At 42.7% G+C, this 17,145-nt stretch overlaps 1 protein-coding gene across 2 annotated transcripts in view; it reads right to left on the reverse strand.

Annotated features, from left to right (window-relative positions):
* Nucleotides 1–17,145, reverse strand: part of hlcs (holocarboxylase synthetase (biotin-(proprionyl-CoA-carboxylase (ATP-hydrolysing)) ligase)) — a 31,961-nt gene that overhangs the window by 946 nt on the left and 13,870 nt on the right. For both annotated transcript variants that reach the window (XM_079172161.1, XM_079172160.1), the window contains 4 exons: nucleotides 1,815–1,882; nucleotides 1,482–1,642; nucleotides 1,169–1,283; nucleotides 818–1,031 (listed from right to left, as the gene is read on the reverse strand). In XM_079172161.1, the coding sequence (XP_079028287.1) occupies nucleotides 818–1,031; nucleotides 1,169–1,283; nucleotides 1,482–1,642; nucleotides 1,815–1,882 (558 nt within the window). The remainder of the gene's footprint in view (nucleotides 1–817; nucleotides 1,032–1,168; nucleotides 1,284–1,481; nucleotides 1,643–1,814; nucleotides 1,883–17,145) is intronic.

A 17,145-nucleotide genomic window follows, 5' to 3' on the forward strand; every position in this document is an offset into this window, starting at 1 on the left:
ACACAGCAATGGTCGGAGGTCTGCACTCTACTGAGTGCACCTTTCTAGTTTGTATTTAGGCACATCCAACACTAAACTCTGTCTGTGATGACTTTGTGCATGTGTATTGTGATAATAGCTGGATTATTGTCTGTGGCCTGTGCTCGAATTCAAACCTTCACTGTTCACTCTGAATGTGGAATAGTACTTTGAACACTAAATATGAGACTTCATTTCTAGTTTGGTTATTGGACCCTGTTCTCAGGGTGGTGCACCGTTATTATTGTTCATATTTTTATTGACATTAATAATTCTACTGATGTCAATAATTTAGTTTTTCATATGTGCTGATAACCAAACATGCTTCTGCCCGATCCCATCACATGCATATATGTTCGTTTTAGAAAGACTGTACTTTGTACATTCAACACATCTAACAGACACCTTCCTTTCCTGTCATTTCCGTTGCATGTTTTTGAGTATGTGCAGAGCATTCTTAGATATTTGTCATTGTTTCATGTGCAATGGAATTCTTATCTTATAGCTATTCATTTTTGTATTGACTAGGGATGCATTGATTTGATTCGTGGGATGGTTTTCAGATCCACATTTAAAACAGTTTCTTCATCAGAGTAATTATAAAATGCTGTGTTTCCTTTAGTCACAGCACCCTGGGCCTCAGCTTTGCTTACATAAAGGTGGGAACACATTTTAAATGTGGCAGAAGAGAGCACCGGCATACCATCTGTACTTGGTAACCTAAACAAAATTCCCTGCATGCGTGTACCAGCTAAAGGAAAGTTTCTGATTCGAAATGAAAAGTAAAACCCGCGCTCACCTGTGAAGCCATCTCTTGTAGTAGGTGGGCAGGATGGCGTCCGGGCCCCCCCGCTGGAAGCTGCCGATGAGGGTCTCCAGGCAGCCGACCGTGCGAGCTATGAGCTGGTCGCAGCGGAGCGGCTGCAGGCTGCAGTTGTGCCGCGCGTTGTGCTGCTGGATCAGGTCATTGATACACATCGTCGGGTTGCTGTTCGTCACATTGAACCCACAGCCTGTAGGGCACAAAGTGTTCAAGACATGTTACTGTGCAAACACTGTTTTTGACTGGTGCCTGATGGATAACTTATTGCAAAAGACTATTATTACCAATGGTGACTAATTATTTGTCCCAAAAATGAAAGGTTGTTACCTATGAGCAGGTGAAAGGTTGGTCCTATCACAGTGGAAGTCACCAGTACTCCCCCGAGCTTCATCAGGTTACCGTAATAGATGTCATTGGGCCACTTCACCCTCAAGTCTATGTCCTGACAAAGGTTGAAATACGTTCAAACGTCATCAACCATCAACATACGACATTTTCATAGAATACCCGATACTCACTTTGTGCTACAATGTGATATTCTGCTACCACGGACCACTATTTAAATGATGTTTGGATACAATATCAGGCCGATAATATTCTGTCCAGGAAGCCGGTGAAGGGAGGACGTGTGTGCTGGTACCTGGTATCCAGGAAGAGTGCGGACAGCCTCCACTGCCGCCAGGGCGACCAGATGCTGCAGGAAGGGGATCCTCTGTCCGAGCTTGGAGCTCAGCTCCACCTGGACCGTCAGAGTGAACATGGCGCAACCCAGAGGGCTGAGCCAGGCATTCCTGCCCCGACCTGCAGGAAACACAGGAGACATACGAGGGGACGATAAGTGGTACACACTTCTGACAAATAAGATGAATAAAATACAGAAAAACGGAATGCAACCGAAACTTCGGCATGTCAATACGATGGAGGCATGTGTGAGTGTTGCGTATGCAGGTGTGCAGTGTGCTGAAGCACTGACCTCTGCCCTGGCTTTGTCGAGCAGCGACCGCTATCAGACCCACTTCCTTTGGTAAGTGCAGAGTCAGCCTAGAGAGGGAGACAGAAATGTTAGAACCTTTAAAGAGTATTACAGGGAGCCCTGGTTTACCTCTTAAAACAGTCTCACCAGGGACTGTGAAGTTTAGTTAATGTGGCTTTTCTTAACATTTATTATTTCTACTGCACAATTTAAAATGGTCATCTCCAGCAGATTTGGTGCAGACGTTTTTTTTTGCGAATGTAAGAACTAAAGATACTTTCCAGAACACTGACTATTACGTAATCCTGATTATAAAATCAAAAGAAACTGACAGCTCTTTCTATATTATGTGGTCCAGCAGGTCACAAGTCGCTCACAATGCTGTGGTCCGTACATTACTTCAATAGAGGTGATGTTGAGAGCTGTTATTCCAGGAGACGTGGATTCATGCTTATTCATCTAAACGTCTGGATTTGTGTTGATTTCAGAATGTTTATCATGTTTAACGTTTATCGTTACAGACTAGCTTCTGTTAAACTCACTGACTGCTCTCTGACTGGGGCTCACGATGGCACACCTGAGTCTCAACCCGGCGTGGATCATTATGAGAAGAACATACACTACCGTTCAAAAGTTTGGGGTCACTTAGAAATGTCCTTATTTCTAAAGAAAAACACTGTTTCTTTCAATGAAGATAACATTAAATTAATCAGAAATACACTCTATACATTGTTAATGTGGTTAATGACTATTCTAGGTGGAAACGTCTGGTTTTAATGAAATATCTACATAGGAGTATCTGGAGCATCACATTTGTGGGTTGGATTATACTCTCAACATGGCCAGAAAAAGAGAACTTTCATGTGAAACTCGCCAGTCTATTCTTGTTCTTAGAAATGAAGCTATTCCATGCGAGAAATTGCGAAGAAACTGAAAATTGACACGAAATTGTCTGGGTGACCCCAAACTTTTGAACGGTAGTGTAAGCTACCTTCGTCCACGATTCACACGCAGCTGTTTGAGCATATGAGCCGGCCACAAAGAAAAACATGACAAAACAAAAACAGAAGCGCATTTCTGCAGTGCAAGTTTTGAATTTGGAATTGAAACAATTCTCTGGGCAATATGGCCGACATCTTAACGGTAACGTCAACTCTTTTTAAACCCACAAAAAAGACAAACCAATTACAAATGTTTTTCAACCATCAACCTGAGCGGCGCTTCTTTGTTGATCTTTGACTTGAGCCTAAAGAGCACACTCAACATGCAGAGAGCGTACTGACCAGACAGAAGCACTTTCATTTTTGACGACTCGTGGAATTCATTTGAAAAACTAAAAAACTTGCACTCTTAAAGCTTATGACGTTTCTAAATAAAGTTAATGCAAGTTATAGCTTGAAGTTGTATTTCCATGATCGTCCTGCGAGGTTGTAATTATTAGCACAGTGTGTCGGCATTCCATCAACGCTCGTTTGAGAGCCGGGCCTGCCTTACTACCAGAAAACCAAAAAGGGAAAATGTTTGCACATTCTCTCATCTCCAAATGCAATTAAAGCTGATCCAGCGGCCCAAGAAAAACTGCCCTCGATTGGCCGGCGAACAAAGATTGTGAGGGTGCAAAGCATGCGAGCAGGGCCTTTCTGCTTTTGTGATGCAAAGTTGGTCATCGGTAAATCAGCTTAAGGATGAGGGCACCCCCAACTCTTGCCAGATAGAGCTTTGTAACAGACTTCTCTAAGAGCTGTTTATCAAAGGGATAGATGGACGGCTCAATCTAGCTTCTGAGCTCAGGGAATGTTGATGTGACGGGCTGATGACTTTGTGCGGCGGACTGCATTAGCGAGGAGTTTATCAGCCGTTAGTCGAGTTAAGTACGACTGATTATGAAAAGAACGTTCACAATTCTTCTTCTCTGTTTTATAGAGCGCTGCAGGGATGACACATTTTTGTAGGCCAAACAGGAAGTTTGCATTACACTGGTTCCCAAAAAGCCAATGAGATGTTCCCATTGGATTATTGCAGAAAATAAACTATGTGGCAAACAAAAGGTTTATGACACATTTTATTCATCAAGATAATAAAAAAGCTAATGTTGGGCTATAAAGGAACTACATCACAGTCACATGACTTCACGTCACCACCACTGAGCTGAAGGAGGACCGGTGTTCCAGTGAGGACGCTTAGTCGTCTCATTTAGATACTTGTTAGCAAACACCTTTTTTAAGACATGTAGAAGCTTCAGAATTCATCTACTGTAGTATTTACCGATATATTTTAGATTGTAGTACAAAACGTTAAAATCTATTAAGCTTGTGTTAACCACAGACCTTATTTTAAGGCATGTAGCCAGAAACCTATTATTTTTTAAAACATTGACTTCGAGATCAGAGAACTTGCGGACTCATTTCGGGGTTTTAGGCAGGCGACAACCTCCGGTTCTGCCGAGTGAAGCCGATGCAGAAGTGCCTTAAAGCTGCATTCTCTCTAATGTCCACCAGGGGGCGACTCCTCTGGTTGTATAGAAGTCTATGAGAAAATGACTCTCTTGATTTATTACCTCAGTAAACATTGTAAACATGAGTTTATGGTCTCAATCTCTAGTTTCAAGTCTTCTTCAATACAGCATGATGTTCATTTAGTAAATGATGGTCCATTTAGAGTCAAACAGACCATAAAGCAGAGTATGCTTTAGGGCGGGTTTGTTGTGATTGACAGGTCGCTGACGCTACCAGAACCGCATATAACTTCTCTACTTCACTCCTCTGTATTCTAAATATGGTAACTTCTGTTCATTGGTTGCGGAAAAAACATGGCGACGGCGAAATCCAGGCTTCCTATCGGCAGTCCACAAACCAATGGGTGACGTCACGACGACTATGCCCCATTATTTAAAGTCTATGGTTTTAGGACTCATTTATGCAGCACTCCATAACAATAATCAGCTGCCCAACGCCCACATGCTACTTCCTAATGGCCTTACAATAATACAAAATCCACAGTCTTCATTCTGTTGCAAAAATGTACAATTTAAAAAAAAAGAAAGATCTGAAGCTAATCGGCCTCAGCCATCCAAGTTAGACGAATCGTGAGGATAAAACTGTTCCTCTCCTTCCTGCAGCTCAACGGAGAAAAGCAAAGAGGGGATTTTATACTAAAACGACCTTAACTTTGGAAGACACCCACTAGATGTGATGAAGTCAGACTGCTGAAGCCCATTACGAAAGGCTCCTTTAACGGCCAGTGTGAACAGGAGGAATGATCACAGCGAGCACTATCTGATTCAATCTTCATACGGACACCGAGCTGTTGTTTGACATGTGAACCTACCCTTTAAGTTCACCTGTGCAGTGGTTATTTCGTAACAACTCTATTTGCAAATCCTTTAATCTATGCAAATATGTCGGCCAGACGCACATAGCTTGGGGGCGAATGAAAACATGTGGGGGGGGGTTCTGAAAAAGCTCACAGCTTCAGGAATTCGTTCACTTAGCTGAAGCTGATCACAGTGGACATTTTGTGTGGTGCTTCTGCAGCCAAGTAACTGCCAACATGTGCTCACTAATGAGAGACAAAAACAAAAGATGTAAAAAACAAAACCCGGGGTCTCTGCTGTCTTTAGGCTCAGATGGAATCCTGAAAATGGAATAATAATAATAGATAATTATATATATATGCAGAAAACTGGGAGAGACAAGGCTGAAATGTATTCTTCTTTCTTATGTGATTGAATTATGTTGGAGCACATGCAATATTTCCATATGAACCGATAAACACACAGCGCTGGGAGGAGGGGTGGTACTCGGTGCAGCGCTCCCCGTGTGAGATCTTAATGTGTGCCGTGTTAGCTGGAGCATGACCCTGCTGAGGGTGAGGCTGGTTAGGAGGTGCTTAGTCCCTGCTGAGGCTGTAACTGGGGGGATGCTGCTGTTTGACAGGACCACCGGAGAATCGGCCCGGTCCGTGACTGACGGGTCTCTGCTGACAATCAGACCCACGTGGAGAACCGGACCGGGGGTCCAGCAGACTCTCTGGAGTCCTCTAGCTTCATAAAATGAGCTTTATCTGAGAGGAGCTGGACCTAACGAGACCAGTGAGTCCACCGCTGACCGTCTCTTCTGATAACGCAGTGGTGTCTGCACCAAGTGGGGCACACAGGACGAGGCTGGGACCGCACCACGTTCACTTTGTGAGGACTTGAACTATTAAAGTGGATATATTTCTACACCAAGTCGCTCAGTCCTGACTTATCTCTTTCCATCTGATCATCAACAATCATCCTCCTGTTTAAAATGTTGTGATTACGTTACGGATTGTGCAATGGACTTCCGTGTGCAATATGATCCAATAAGCATCTGTCCTGACTGAAACAGCGCAGGGATGTATTAAAGACACAGCATACATTTCTGTCGACTCCCATCCACCTTAGAGGCTTTCTTTTGAGTGACAACCAAGTGACATGAACGATGTTTGCACGAGTAACACAAGCAGTCAGACAATCACACAGCGTGTGAACAAACCTCCAAGTCACACCTTCTTTTCCAACTAAATTAGCATGAATGTGCAGTTTTTGTAAACGCGGATAGAGTTATGGTTAGTAAACAGTAGAAAGCAGCGTTGGTGATGGTTGGAACAGTGTAAAGACTAACGGAGACGGTCTTGATGAGTTTTACTTTGCTTCAGTTTAGTTTAAATGAAGCGTGCTTCAATGATCAGCGAGGTAAACTGGTCTGACTAGAGTCTAGTGGCTTCTAAAAGGCTGCAAATTAATTGCAAGTTTTGAACGTTGATAATTTATAATAATTGTCCAATTAGGCCCGCTGCAGAGTCTTTGTCCCGGGAATGAATGCTGATTGTAACCTTTCCCACTGAAGACAAAAGCCAGATGTTAGCAGGGTGTTTTTGTCCAGTCGGAAAAGGGTTTTAGTCAAACTTATACAAAGGAAAAAAATGAAGGACAACCGTAACATTTCTACCCAAAATATCCAGTCTAAACACCCACGTCCTGCTTCAGCTTCGACCTTACTGTACATATCAGTATTTGAAGCTTATCTTAATGGTTTTGAGTCGGGACCTTAAGATGGAAGCCAACTGAGGTGCTTTGTATTTCCGACTGCAGTTCTAGTTAACTCATGTCAACATTAGTGCTTGTGTAGTAGCACTGGTTTTAAATGACTAGTCCTGTGTGTATTATATCACTGCTCTGGTGGGTTTCTGCTCAGACTATTAGGACCAGATCCACAGCAGCGGGTCAGAAGACCAAATCCCCAACCCTTTACTTTGGAAAGTGCCTCATTCAGAGATGAAAATCCCCGCTCTATGTCCATCCCGACATGCAAAGAAGCACAAATTCATCTCTGGAACTCAATTATGAGATCAGTGACGAATCCTGTGTCTTAACACCTTAATGCTCTTACTCACTCAATGGGCGGTTGTCAATAGAGGAGGAGGAGTGTTGCGTACTCCAGCTTCTGGCTGGAAGGCAGGGGGCAATCGCATTCCTCTAGAAAGTTAATCTCATTTTGAAAGCACCTCCACTGAGGCCACCACGAGCTCGGAGAAAAGTCTCAAATGTATTACAAAAATGTGCATTCGTCTCCATAAAGGGATGCAAAAAAGTGGCAATAAGAAAAAGATTGCAGATGTGGGACGGAGTGAAAATGAATAGACTAGTCCAGACCATGTAGCGCTGGAGCTATTGTACCATGTTAAACTCACCCACAGAGACTCAGAGGAGACATCCCGACCCACGGATCCCACTGGTCCACATAGTACACAACAGAAAAAACACTATACAGTGACTTGAAGGAAACCATTGGTCATTCCGTTCATCAGGTCGCACAGTGGGAGAGCGCGCACGCGCGCACGCACGCACGCACACACACACTCTAGTGCCATATACTGTATATATCAAGAAGCCTAGTAGTATTATTATTATAATTATATTATTATTCTCAGTTTTCAAATTGAACTGGATGTATTATAAATAATCTTTTCTTTCCTTGGCTGGTGTGAACTTCAATTTCGTCAATCTCACTCGACTCACGATGCATTTTGGAACACACATATTTCGATTGGCTGGGTAGCATCACGTGAGATGATTTACGATGCATGCAATTGGTCGGTGTGTTTCCTGGACTGCTGACCGAGTCCCGTAAAGGCTAGAAAAGCTGCGCCAAAATGTATAACTCTCAATTATCCATCAGATATAAGTCCGGGTCCGGATAGGACCGCGTCTGGGTCCGTATCCGGACCACGGTCCACCTATTAGTGACCCCTGCACTAGAGCATCAAATGTGGATTAATCCACCACTGAAAATAGTCCCCTACAAATGCACTATTTCCCTCTGTTTGACGACCATGTGATGAAAACTACAGTGTCCAGCTAGTTTATAAAAGTGCAGTTCCATTTTTTTTAAATGAAACTTTATCTGTGGGATGCTTTTCAAGATCTACATCTTCAGTAGGAACCAGTGGACTTGAAGCCGAGGGCCACAGACAGAGCAGGGAAGTCAGAAGCACTGAGAGAAGGACGAACACGTTTACTGGCAAACACCTGGCAAAGACTTATTTTAGTTCAAAAGAGCAAAACCAGGTAAAACTCTCAGACACAATCAGTTACTGTTGAGTTAATTCTGAAGGACGTGTTGATCATCGGGTATTCTCTCATTAGGTAGTAGCATTGTTCAGGAACAGCAGTTAATGAATCCCGCTCAAAGCAGATCATGGTGAGGCCCTGCCAGATGTTGGTTCAGGCCTCTCCAGGTCTGGAACAAACCAGCAGGCTACTGGGAGCCACCTTTAAGATTACAGCCACGGTTACGTGTATAAATCTGAAAACATTGGATGTACTCTGTAAGCTTCCAGCCTGCTAATTCTCTTGAGGCTGTGCAATTAGGGTTGAGGGTTTGACAACAATAACGTTAATTAGCGACCTGCTGCCAACTGTGCATTGTTATTTAAGGGGCAAAGGTGCCGCTACCTGAACAAATCTATTTGCTAATAAGAAGTGGAGTGAGAGCCTGTAGCTAGAGCATCCTTTCTATTCATTACATCAAGAATCAGAATCAGAATAAAATCAAATTGAGAGATTCCCCAAGATGTCTACCTCTAGTCAACGTTTAAGTAGTAAATGGGTAAACTGTGATATATCTTTTGTATATATATGGGATTGTTTAAAATTACCAAAATAAGAGCTACGTTTTATTTGGGGCTATAATCGTTTTGTTGTTTGGTCCATAAAATGTCAAACAATTGTGAAAAATGTCTCTCAGAGTCCACGGTGACCTCTTCAAATGTCTTGTTTTGTTCAACTAAAAGTCTGTAACACAAAGATATTCAGTTTATTATTATAGAAAAGAAACAAATCAGCAAATTCAAGAAGCTGAAACCAACTAACTGACTAACTGATTATCATAATGATGATTCTAAGTGTTGCAGCTCTATTTGAAGCACAGGGTGTTCAATTGGGAAAAAGAAGAAGCGATACAGGCAGGTTATTTGAGAGAGAGAAGGTGATCCATTTCATCTCCTCAGATCACTCTGTGACCGTTGTCCTCGACTCATTCAAACAAGACCAGGAACAAAGACATACAAAGTAGCGTGTTTGCAGATAGAGAGCAGGAGGCATTGTCACAGGAGGAAGAGCATGGGCCCTCTAAATCCCCGCTCAGGACTCTTTGTTTTAAGGGGGCGGCTAAGCCACAGGGGTCACGCTCCGAGACGCGGCGGGTCAGGAGGATAAACGGCCACCAGCCGAGTCATCTGTGACAGAAGAAAGGTGAAAGAGGACCTGTGATCGCAAGCTACGGGCCACGACAGCGTCTTTCTCACACAGCGCAGCGACGCAGACGCCCAACATAAAGAGGGGGGGGGGCCTCCAGACGTTTTCCAACAGCACTGTGCAAGTAAAGGTGAGTTACTTTCACAGAAAGCTGTATACATACCAATCCAGTAAAGATTGAAGATAACAGATACATAATCAAACTAATTAAATGGGTGCATTTGATGTGGTCAGTTAAGATATCATCCTTCTGAAAGCCATTTATCTCCTTAACCATTCCCACAAAAAAAACCTAAAAAACCTCTCACTTCCCAGATTAAAATATCTCAGATTAAAAGATTATTTCTGCCGTCGATGCTCATTTTTGAAACAGGATTTGCCGTGCATAAGCGTGTTTGCATTGATCATCCCGCAGCATCAAAGGGATGATCAATAAGGGAGGACAAACTAATCTGTAAATGTGATTAATTGAGCTAATCCTGTTTACCGAGGGACAGCAGAAATTATCATTTCCAAATAGCACTATTGGAAGTGATCAATGAGAGAGGGCTGCTCCATTACCGCGGGGCAGCTGAGGCACCGATGGATGACCTTGCTCTTGCTGCCTGCTCGTCTGGTCCCCAGCCGCCTGGTCTGGCTGAGGTTCTGGGCAGCAATAAGCAATCGTCCATTAGACCGACAACATGACTTAAAAACGTCCACTTTTTGTGTTTTGTGGCCAAAGCAGGTGTCCCTCTCATGGATGTCCTGCAGTTGACTTCCCAGCCTCTAACAGCTAGCGGGCAGAAAACATTGAAACATGAAACAATTTCACCTGAGATAGTCCTATGAAAGTCTATTCTAACTGGGCTAGACACAAGCAAAACAACTGCGGAAGCACCAATTCTAGTTAGATTTCATCTGATTTTCGATCAATAAAGATCACAGAGATTGATGGATGTCAGCCGTCGCCAGTTGTAGGAGAAGAAATGTACAGGAGAAGAGATCAGTGTTGTGGCGACGCTTGGAGTCCTCAGAGTTTGCGTTGTGTTATAAACGATAACTTTCATATTTGTAATGTCAATACAACGGGTTGGAAAACAAAGGCACGCTAAAAACAGGCTGTGCAGCAGTGGTCATTGAGCTCACTGTGTGGGACACCGCTGGACGAGAGGTTTTCATTTCTTATATTAATGACATCATTTTGCACTGTAGCGGTGTTCATTTCACTGACAAAAAATATGACTAAAATAAAAGATTTTTTCTCTCCATGACGACGAGACAATGGCGAGACACTCACTGTGACTATATCTGCTGGCAAAAAGACGAGACAAAAATGTAGTTCGGAAAGATATGAACTTCACCAAACTCTAGAAATATTCTAGATTGTGGTGTCCGTATCAGGACGAGAGCGGCAGCACGTGATGAGCAGTCAGTAGGACGAACAGTAACTTACCTCCTCAGTTAAAGTTGATAACGGCTCGGGAGAAAGAAACCAGCTGATATTTAGCTTGACCTAGCTTTAGAAAATTAAACACCAAAGTACGGGTAACATTTTGTTCTACCATGTGATTTTCAAGGGCCTTCATCATTTCAAGCAAAACATAAATAAAGTTAAATGTAAGAAGATTGGTGCCCAGTCCCACCTTTTTGCCATATGAAGCCTTTTATTGTTTGTATCTTATGCTGTTCTCCACTGGTGGACATTCCAATCTATAGAATCACCTGACAGTGATTGACACAAGGCATTCATGGAGCGTTCGTTGGCCCCTGAGGGTCCTATTTCTTGTCCCATCAGACCTTATCAGTGATGTCATCATGTTTCCAGTGAGTGCAATGTTATTATTACTGATAGAAACAATGGCCACACCTTAAAATAATATCCACGTTGTACTGAACAAGAGTGATCCTTCAAGGCAGCTCGTGCAGGGACAATTTTCTCACAGCGTAAGTAATGTGAAGTTTTTAAGAGGGTACGTATCAGTATAAAACTAGTAATATAAATATGACAAACCACTCCCTCCTCACACTACACATAGTCTTTGAAAGCGAACAGGTTGGAGTAGTCTTGGTGAAGCTGAAATGAAGACCTTCATGCGACTCCATGACCCCCTCACCACCACGGGGCTCCAGAGTAGAACATACCTTCCACTGGACATGAAAAGTTCAAGTCAAACACTGCACCATATGTTCCACAGAATAAGAAACGGGGACGTTTAGGCATCTGCTTACAATCTTTTATAATTGCAGGTGGAGCATGCAAGGTCAATTGGGCCAATTTGATTTTTATGGTGGAACCTATTGCCGCAGTTATGAGGAATCCATTTTCTCTGCTCCAAACCCCCCCATGAGTGTTCTGCGGTTTGGTTGGATTTTCACAGGAAACAGGACTCTAATTCCATACAGTGTCAGTTTGGATATTGGATTGCTTGTCAAAACAAACAGCGACTGCCAGGGTTGTTGTTTTTTTTATGCCCGACAACTGGAACAGCTTTAAGTAGAAGAATCCGTTGTTCGGGTTGTTTTTCTATTCAGATTTCCAGAGTATGAAGGCGCTACGCTGCGGTAACTCGTTCTGTTCATGCGACTCTCGGTCGTGACTGTGACATTACGACAGTGTTTAAAGTCAAATGTAAAAAAAATAGCGTCTAAACGTGCGGACAGCACGGAAAACAGAATTTTCTTATGAGCAGAAGTAGAAGGGAAAATAATCAGAATTACATTTACACCCATCGCTGCCTCTCTTGGTTTATGCATAGGGGGAAAATAAAAGGGGTGGTCGGGGAGGAAAGAACACAAAAGTAAAAGTGGGCCCTTGGGTTTTCATGTCTGAGCCTGAAGCTCTTACAAGAAAAAGTCAACAAGTAGGAAGTGTGTTGCTCCAGGCGCAGGGATCAAGTTCAGCCGAGCAGGAAAAGAATCATTATGCTCTCTGGAGCGGCCAAGTGGTGTTAGAAAACCCCTGTAGTCTCTTCTCCCAGCGTTTCACAAATAAACACTTCCACGCTGTTAACTAGCCTTAACCAAACACCAACAGCTTGTTGCTGACACACACTCTCACACACAAACAGGGCCGAAACTATTAGTAGATAAATCGATTAGTCAACTGGCAAGAACAAATGAAGCGTCGGCGGTTGTGATGAGCGATTAATCGTCGAGGTTAAAGTGCTAAACATCCTCTGGGTCCAGCTCCTCTAAAGTGAGGATTTATCATCATTGTCAACTCAATGTGTTTGATTTGGACAACCTATGTTCTAAAGACACTCGAAGACAATTAGATTTTTCCGTCAATTCAAACTAATTAGATCAATAAAGAATGAAAATTAAATAAAAAATAATATTTGAGTTGAGACTGTTAGACTGTACCTTGTAGGACTACTTCTGTTGTTATTGAAGGTATTATATATGTTAAAAACGGCATTGTTTTAAATTCCCACTGTGAAAAGTCTTTGTGCTAAGCTAAGCTAACCAGCCGCTGGCTGTAGTCTGCATTAAACAGACAGGTGTAGCATCTTCTCCAAGAGAAAGCGGAAATGACAAAAACATTCTTTTAACAAAGTATAGACAAGCATTCATCCTGCTGCACTGAAAGGTCTTCACTGTAGCGTCCACCCTGTGCTAGCTGTTGGACTGAGACGTCACCGTGAAGCTGCTCTTTAAAAAGCATTGAGATTCCAGCTGGGTGTGACCTTGTGAGAACACTATCCCGTGCCTCCGTACCGGCTATTATTAGCCGCCTCCTGCCAAACAAAGCGTTAATACCCTGGACAAACACGCGGTCCGCCGGCCATTGAGCCTCGGCTTCCAGCCTCTGCACTCAAACGGCACCAAAGCCGTGTTTTCATCAGCTCCTCAATTTTGGGCAGCGCTGACCTGTGGGCACTTCGCCTTCAAACCAATTCCCTCTCTGGCCATTAGGCCCTCTCATCCTTTATTTGTACTGCAGATATAAAGAAAAGCCACAGTCATTGTCCTCTCAAAGGACTCGAATAACTGACTCGTCTGGAATTCATCATCCGTTTCACTGTTTGCTTATTTGATTAACAATATATCGCTAATTTATCAAATGAGGTACGATTCCATTAACGTCCTCGGGACTTTTAACGGTAATAAGAGGTCCGTTTATCAGCATGTGCAGCATCAAGAACAACAACCTCCACCAACTAACTCTAATCTAAGAGAGTAGGAATATGTGTGCTTGAAGTCAGTGGAATGCCGAAGACAAGTGAAGGGCTTTCACCCTCTGGAACCATTGACTCAGCAGTTTACATGTTTTAACATTGTACACAAATGAGCTGGTTGTAACTTATCTATTTTTAAATCATTCTAACATAATATAACACAATATATTTGTATTGTATTTGATGTATTTCTAACATCTCTGATATAGAGTGCTGCAGGGATGACTGGTTCCCTCCACAAAAAGAGGATTTTGGATTATTGCATAAAATAAGCTCTGCGACAAACAAACATTTATTATAGTTAGTTATAATTCGTATACTTACGTTTAATATATTATATTATATTGTTCAGCAAGATAATCTTCAGAAATCACTTTCACGATTTTTGAAGCATAAACACGATCGGCGGAGCTAAAAAGTTAACGTTTATATTAACGAACTACACCGCGGTCACATGACTTCACGCCATTGACTTTGAGACAGGCAACAGGAAATGCAAAAACGCTGACTCATTTCCTGTTTTGGACTCGTTCCTGCAGCACTCTGCTGTGTGAGTGTTTTGATTGTGATGAATTCATATATACTCACACAAGAGCTTTCTTGCAAGTTTTAAAACATCTTCTTAGAAAATTGTGAATAAAAGTGTAGAGATGGAGAGGCTATTTTTTACTTCATCTTTTAATATTCCTTTAGATTAACAAATAAAATCTGTTTCTTCTTGTTACATTTATTCAATTAAGATGAGAGAAACATCGTGTCCAATCCAGTGGTGCTGAGGTAATACATGTGTGTCAAGGCAAAAGTTCACTGTAATTTAAATTATATTCTATTCATTTACCGTACGCACCGATAACTAATTTACCAACATCTGTATTGTGCTGTATTTTGACCTTATATCTAATGTAGGGATGTATTTGTAAAATCATAATTTTAAACAAAATCAAATCACTTTTATCCATAAAAGAAATGTACCATTCTGTCAATAAAAAAGTCTGACAAATGAGAAACATTGCAAGGCCTATTGTGTCTCAAACTGAGATTATTCACATTTATGTCTCCTCATCCCAACTCTTCACATCTCTGCAACGCTCACAGGGACTCAAAAAGCACTGCTGAGCTTCCTCTATCAGCAGCAGGGCTGTGCTAATGCAGAGACTCTCTGGTCTAACAGACGGTGGAACTCTCTCCCTGTGGACGATGAGGACCCAACCGGTTTACACTTTCTGTTTTATCCATTTCTATTTTTATTCTTTTACATTTTGTGGTGTTTTTACTCTTAAGTCTGTTGCCTTATTGACTTTTTTTCTTTCAATTGTGCTCTCTGTGACGAACATTTGAATTCATCCATTAAGTTGGGGGACTTGCAAAAGATTGATAAAAAAAAAAGTAGAAATTGGCGCATCAGAAGCTGAGATATCCCGACTTTAGTTCTTTACACGGTTCAAACTCCCATAACAATAAATCCTACAATGCAGGTTTCCATTAATTAATACATTAAAAACTGAAAAAAAATGTTGTCCAACAGAAACGAAGCATCGGTGGGCACCGAGCTAAAACTCTCCGTTAGCGTCCCTCTAAAACCGTTTACAACTGTCAGGCCTACGAGGCCGATTCTCTCTGAAAGTATTCAGTATCACACTGAACGCTTAATAAACACCAACGCTCGAAGAAATAAAACAGACATTCCTTAATAATAACATTAATCAAGGCTGCACCGGGGGGACATCTGGAAACTCAGACGTTAGCGGTGAAATCAAACTGCAGCAGCGGGTCTGGGGTTGCGCGGCCCGCTCGCTCACCCTGCATTAGTTTTTGTATAACCTTAATGACAACATTGTCTGTTCCAATCAGCTCACTGCGGCTCCGCCGTCCATTTTTCAAACTTTATGACAGTTTTAATTGCTCCCACCTGCAGCCTGATCGACCCGCTCAACAGCCACTCTTGCTCATGTGGACGCAGACAAAGAAGTCTATTAGGTGCAACTTGCCTTCGCTGCAGTGAGGTCACTTAGGTATTAAATTCGTTCCAGCACGTCTCTCTCTCTCTCTCTCTCTCTCTCTCTCTCTCTCTCTCTCTCTCTCTCTCTCTCTCTCTCTCTCTCTCTCTCTCTCTCTCTCTCTCTCTCTCTCTCTCTCTCTCTCTCTCTCTCTCTCACACACGCGCACACGCACACACACACACGCCGTATCGCTGTCTTTTCTTTCCTTGGCTGGTGTGAACTTCAATTTCGTGACTGAGCATCTCAAACTGCTCCATTGTTTTTCATCATTGTCTGTCTCATTCAACGCAGCCTTTTAATCACTCTTTGGTTGCCTTCTTGAAGCCACACGGCTCACCTGAAAGCTATGCTGCTGCCTGCTACTAGGCCCACCGGTGCCACTGCTGCTGTGTGTTGACACAGCTGATCAAAAGGCCCCCCCTCCACCTGTAGGCTCAGTCTACCTTCTATTGAGAGGGAAGTTGGCATTGTCGAGGTTATTTCAAATTTCATAGTATCAGTATAGTTGGCTGACTGAACTCATTTAAATTGTGTTTTAGACATGCAATATGCCGCTCCTCATTTATTATTTTGATGGTGGAGGTTAAAGGCAGTGTTGCATTCAATACCACATAAACAGAGATTAAGGAATAGCCGAGACCAGAGTGTACCAAGACCGAGACCAAGACTTTCACGGGTTGGGACCAATCAAGACCGGACCAGTGCGAGTCCCACACTGTATGACACACTTTCAGATAGAATGTGGAACATGCAAACCATATAGGCAAACCTCGCACTGATCTGAAAGATCCACATACAAACTGTATGTGTGTGTATGTAGAAGTGAAGCACGAGAAAAGTCTTGATAAAATACTCAAAAGGCACTGCAGAGGTGAATTTTAAACGCGTGAATGTTTCTTTGTTTTTCTATGAGCAATCACCGTGCTGATTGAACAAATGAATTAGACAATGTAGTTGTAATAGAGTTCAGTGATTTCTCCTCGGTCGTGGTCTTGACCCGTCTTGCAATAAAATCCAGAGTCCTCTTTCTCTGAAAACAAGACGAGAACAAGTCAAAATGCTGTCGATTCAGAGAAGAGACAGACCTTCAAAAAGGGGTCTTAAGACCAAGATCGATCTTAAGTACTACAACACTGGGTTAAGGTGCTGGTGTGTGTGTGTGTGTGTGTGTGTGTGTGTGTCTGTGTGTGTGTGTGTGTGTGTGGGGAAGAAAAGAGTCATCTCACTACCACATACACACGTCCGTGCACGTTCTTTGCAGGCTGGAATGCCACACCTCACACACGTACATTCATCTGCCGCCATTCTTTTTTTCCCCCCATCAACACATGTACAGTACGTGCACAACCCTTTGCTGCTTCAAACACACTTAACATGCGAGTGTTCGTGCA

This window comes from Pholis gunnellus (assembly GCF_910591455.1).
Source record: "Pholis gunnellus genome assembly, chromosome: 13".
Taxonomy (NCBI): Eukaryota; Metazoa; Chordata; class Actinopteri; order Perciformes; family Pholidae; genus Pholis; species Pholis gunnellus.